Here is a 6000-nt window from a genome sequence, read left to right on the forward strand (position 1 = left end):
AAAAACCATGATAATTTATTTCAGATATAATATCTGATTCTGCATATATAAGTCGGATATCTATGCCTCTCATTTAAAAGCAGATATGTCACATACAACCCAAATAGCAAGAAGAAAAGAAGAATTTTTTTTTAAATTCTTGACTTATAAAATCAATTCTTTTTCCGTATTTATGTCATCAATTATTCTGACAATGAGTCCTTCAAATATAAAAGAAGTTCTTTTCATAAAAATTCGCAATAAATTTAAAATTATGTTTCGATACTATTCCAATATTTTGCATTTTGCCATCTCTGTACTGTATGATATTTCGGAGGTATCACGAAAAATATTAGAGCCAAGTATCTCACAGGCTCGCCTTTTATCCTAGTGCGTAAGGATTTTTGCTTACGAGAAGGTACTGGCGCATGTAGCCGCGTCGCGGCAGCACATATGTTACTAGCGCTCGCCCGAGCAAAATTTTCTAAGTCCTCTTGCGGCATATTTCGCGCCGCGGTCGTTACCTCCGGCGCAGCCTCAGCAAAAGTTTTTTAAGTCCCCTCGCGGCGAGTTGCTTTCGCGCCGCGGTCGTTATCTTCGGCCCCGTCCGAGTGAAAATTTTCTAAGTTCCCTCGCGGCGTGTGACTTTCGCAGAGACGGATCGGTACGGCGTCCAAGTTTTCTAAAATTGTTTTATTGGCTACGAATAAACTTGAGTTGATTTTTATAAAATATAAGAGCTATAATTATGAATCGGCCATGTATTCGAATGCAAATGTTGCAGAGATGTCTTTTTCAAATATATAATGTGATATCGATCGAGTAATGATGTCCTGTAGATATTCTGTAAATATCTGAAAATAAGATATCTCAGATTTGACTTATTAAAATTATAGGCATAAAAATATCTGGCTATATCTCAGATGTATTTTGCTGTGTGGGTAGTGAGACGCGCTAGATCGATAGAGCACAAATATGTGGCTGTACCGACTTTATAGTTTCCTTGACATTCTATCGTTGTGAGAACAATAACATTTTGTTTATACCTGTCTATAGATTCTCAACTATAGTGTTTTTCCCTATCTGGTATAAATGTGTGTTTGTATTTAGGTGTATTTGTGTGCGTGCGCGTGTGTGCGTGTGCGCGCGTGTGTGCGTGTGTGCGTGTGCGTGTGTGTGCATGTGTGTGTATGCAAACCGTAATGAAAACCGCTAAACAAGAATTCTTCGTGGAAGAGGAAAGCATTTTATGTGCTTGAAATAGCGGACTGAGCATTACTTAACTGTAAGTATCGTGAAAATATCAAAACTTTTTTATTCAACTGTGACTCTTTTGATTCGCCATATTGAATCCGCCATTTTGAATTTTGAAAATTTGATATCAGATTTGGATTCAGCGACCTTAAAAACTTTTATACTGAAATCTTTATGCGTTTTTCGGCTGACAGCAAAGAAGTAAACTTTAAACGCGTTTTTCTCAAAACTACTTTTTTCAATTTGCCGTGCAAGATAACTCAAAAAGTAATCAATTAAATTTTGTGAAGAGTATAATACGATTTGATTCCTTATAATTTTCTCCAAGGATTGAACGTATACCGTTATAACTTTATTGTTTATTTATAACATTTTTATTAACAACAGAAAATTGATTTTTTAATCGAAAAAATGTTACTTTTTTGCGATTGCCATAATTCTTTCAATTTATTTGCAAGTAGGTTCAATTTCCGCGTAATCGACTGAGCTTTAAAGAAAATATTGGTTTTTTGCTTTCAGATGGATCAGTTCGTTGTTACACTCCCGCGAAAAACGATCTAATATGAATCTAACTAAAATCATATTAAATCATATTTAATTTAGGTAAAATTCAAATTAAATCCAGATTTTATATTAAAATTATATTTGTTTAAATACAGTTTTAATTTGCACTTATTAAAATCAGTTATGTAGATTAAATATGATCCACAATAAAATAGGGCTTTAATTAAAATTTAATTAGATCACTTATGTGGATCATATAACACTTCGAATCAAAAATACGGTTTTAATTTGTATTTAATAAGATAACTTATGTGGATTATATTTTGTATATAATCTATATAAATAAAATAGAATGTCTGTATGTCTGTTGTCTGTATGTCTGTTCTTTATACACTCTTAAACTATTCGACCGAATTTTTACCAAAAATATATAAAATAGGGGTAGAATTTTCCGGGGAGTGTTATAGAGTGTATATTTTTTTGTTACCGATCTTTTTGGGAACCGGTATCCGAAATTTTTCCAATTTTTCGGGAAATAATTTACCGAATTTTAAAGAATTGTATATAAAATAGGGGTAGAATTTCCCGGGGAGTGCTATAAACTGTATAGTTTTTCGTTACCGATTTTTTTGGGAACCGGTATCCAAAATTTTTCTTAAAGAATCCTAAAGCCCGGTGTCCACGATGCAAGAACTTGGTCCAAGTTTTGGTTTAAGCCAATGAAACTGCTGCTTTTCTGTAAGAGCTGCAAGTTGATTGGCTTAAACCAAAACTTGGACCAAGTTCTTGCATCGTGGACACCGGGCATAAAGAATTGTATATAAAACAGGGGTAGAATTCCTATAGGGGTATGCATTAGGCATTTTCCTTCTCCAACAAAAAACAAAAAAAAAGGCCGAATATCTTAAAATTAGCGTAAATTAGACAACATATAATGTTGGAAATGAAGTAGTTTGAAGGAAAATGACTCCCGGGTAACCAGCTAGTTATATATATAATTATATATAAATATATGTGATTATATATGATGCAATTATATATAAATTTTGTCTCTATATGCGTAGAGCACATAAGTGTGTGCGCTTTCCTTGTAATTATTTTCCGCGAGAATGGAGTGACGACTCCGCCCCGGCAATTTTGACATTTCAATTTTTGCACTTTTGTCGTTTTCACTCTATACCAGTTGAACAAAGCTACGTAGACCAAAAATATCCTTATAAATTTTGTAGCCAAGGGTTCACTCTTTACAACGGTATACATTTTACTAAAATCAATTGTTTTGTTGTTAAAAATCGGCACCGAAAAAATAGTGATAACTTCGTTTTCTAGTCTCCCCTACTATTTCCTGCATGCAAATGGCGGCGAATTGGCCAGTCTCTCCCTAGAAGGTCTCTAGACATACCTATACTTAAATACGAGACATAAATATGGTGTACTTAAAAGATTTGTTTTGCTAACGTTTAATCTCAAATGTACTTTTCTTCAAATTCTTATAATTTACACATTGCATTATTTTATTAAAATTTTTTTTAATATTATTAGAATAATATATATTATTTTATTGTATTATACTTTTTATAACAACTATAATAATTTCCTTATTTTTCATATTTATAAAAAATTTAAAAGAAGACGTGTTTATAAGTGCAACTTCGCTGCGCAAATATTTACTAATAAAATATTACTATATAGGAAATTAGGTACCATTGCGTCATCTTATTTTTCTAGCAAGTTTTTCTACCACTATTTAGAAAAAAAATATAATTGAATATCGTTCCTTTTTCGATTCTCATCCTTCTTAAATATCTCAATTTTTAAACACGTCTCCTATTGACCTTATGTTTATTTGTTTATTTTAATTTCTTATAGGCTGAAAACGAAAGGAGGTTGATTAGCGTCCCGCTGTAGGGCAGGTGGTGCGGCAGAGAGAAAGCATGTAGGTTAGATTTTCGTCGCGTGAAATAAACGAATTTTAGTAAATAAATATGTGGAATGCATTGAATTACTGTTTCTTAAGGTCTAAAAATAGTTGTTTGTACAATTGAAACCCAAATACGTTATTATCCACGTTGAAATGTGGAAATAATAATTGTAGTCCTATTTTATTTTTACAATTTTTTGATAACTATAAAGACGAATCATTTCAGTTTTCGAGAAAGTTTTTTCTAAATATGTAAAGAATTATTTGCACCTATTTTCATTAAATTCTTATCATTTTTAATATGCTTTCGAGAGTTACGTTACAGGTTAGGTAACATTTCTGCTGTGTCGCCCGTGTATAAGAGAGAGACAAGAATATAACTTCAATAATTAATTACTCGTCAACTATGCAGACAATTATCTTCAACTTTGACATGGGCGAGAGATTTCCATAGACAAATATTTTTCATAAATTTGAACTAATTCTTATTAAATTGATATGAGCAACCACCCTTCTTAATTTACGTCTTTATTCTTCTCTATTATGTAAACTCCGTTTAATTGTTAGCTCTTTTACTCTTTATTTTTTGCTTTTAAATTCTCATTTTATGTGATTAATTTTATTGCATTGAAGAAGAATAAAGTACAGTCGAAACGTTTACATTATTTCCTTTAATATTCACGAGAATAAATTATAAATTACTTCAATTATAACGTCCTTATTTACTTGTATTTCGCTACTGATTTCTATCTTTCTATTTTAACACCGCTATATACTGATTTCTATCTTTCTATTTTACATTTTTTAATTAATAGCGGTCATTATTACAGCAATTATTCTTTTATTAAAAAACCAAAATACACAGATACTTACTTGGAGTGACAGATATCGACAGCGGGCGGCATCCTGCAGGCTTTTTTGATTACGAAGTTAGACGGTGCGACTAAATGCGTGGAACGGTTGATCTTTGGAGCATGAATCGAAATTAAGTTGAGAAGATTGCCAGTTGAGATGACACAGCGGCAGTTGATGGAAATGCTCCGTTTGTCGTCAAACTGCCGCGAAACCCGCGTCAAATTCGTCCAGCTGATACCGTGGAATTTTGGCGGCATGTTACCAGTGTCCGTTAAAACGCTTCCTTTATATGTGATTACGGAACGTGTTTGCTCGCAGACGAGCCCCAGCGATCCGTCTCTTGGATTGGCCGATAAGAGGAGTTACTGTTGGACTTCCCGATTAAGAGTGGGGAGTGTAAAATCGCGACGACCCGGGCAAGTACACGAACGATGACCGCAAAACAGCCAAGGATCACGTCGTGACTGATGCACTTCTGACACGCGCTACGTCACGTCCTTGGTAGCTAAAATCATTCGGCTATTCGGACCAATCAAGATTCAAAGGATATTCCCAACAAGAAGGAGATAAACGCTCGGAAATTAATTTATACACATATTATCAAGATACACTTTTTAAACCGCGAATTATTTTCGATATACAAGCTGCAAAAACTCGAGAGATCAGATGACAGAGTATTCTAATGAATTCAATTATCGAAAAAATAACGTATAGCCTCTGTAGCGCGAACCGATATGTAATAACGATCAAATTTTTCTGGAAAGTAAAAGCGACTTGGGTAGCGCGGTGACGTCGATTAAACTCTCTTTCGCATTAAATTGAAATCGGTGATCGGACGGATTTTATACCGAAAGCCGTTAGCCACTCTCGCTGCTCTATTTTTATATGACTGTCTTGCTTGTCCACTTACTTTCCGCTATCTGTTTCACACAGACGGCAAACGAGTAAGACTACTATCCACGATCCGCATTTCACACAATTATCCAGCCGCCAATGAAAGGATCGTGCCTTTTATTCGGGCACTCGAGCCCACTCGACACTCCGTGCAAAATAGTGATAAGTGATAAAGACTCATAGGAGAATTTTATTTAATCGTGTTTGCGCGTAGGAGATATGTCGCCTGAGAGACAAAGAATTATAGCAGTGCGATCATATCATCATCATCCACGTGATGTTTACACAATGCGCAATATATTTTTCTCGACAGTCATAAATGTAAAAAAAAAAAAGAAATGTAAGATTATTTAGTAAATATGAAAAATTAATAAAATATGTGTAACGCTACATACTATATAATATATACTATATACTATATACTATTATATGTATATGTATCACTATGTAAATACCATATCAATTCAATTATTTTATATGCCGTTCTCTATTTTAGGAAAAAATGTTTTAAGTAGAAATTTTATTGTTTCAGAAGAAAAGTTATTGATGAGTTTTCAACGAATTTTTTTGTCTTCTTAAATGTAACTGTTTTT

At 33.5% G+C, this 6000-nt stretch overlaps 1 protein-coding gene across 2 annotated transcripts in view; it reads right to left on the reverse strand.

The window, feature by feature from the left end:
• Positions 1-5550, reverse strand: part of LOC143907559 (phosphoenolpyruvate carboxykinase [GTP]) — a 28757-nt gene extending 23207 nt beyond the window's left edge. Inside the window, exons 1-2 of one of the 2 annotated variants that reach the window (XM_077424398.1) lie at positions 5424-5550; positions 4532-5018 (exon numbers count right to left, since the gene is read on the reverse strand). In XM_077424398.1, coding sequence (XP_077280524.1) covers positions 4532-4770 — 239 coding nt within the window. In that variant the 5' untranslated portion in view covers positions 4771-5018; positions 5424-5550. Of the gene's footprint in view, positions 1-4531 lie in introns of both variants that reach the window. The other variant, XM_077424400.1, reaches the window with a different exon arrangement.
• Positions 5551-6000: the final 450 nt, after the last annotated feature.

The sequence above is a fragment of the Temnothorax americanus genome, unplaced genomic scaffold (assembly GCF_048541705.1).
Source record: "Temnothorax americanus isolate GAGA-0224 unplaced genomic scaffold, ASM4854170v1 Scaffold83, whole genome shotgun sequence".
NCBI lineage: Eukaryota > Metazoa > Arthropoda > Insecta > Hymenoptera > Formicidae > Temnothorax > Temnothorax americanus.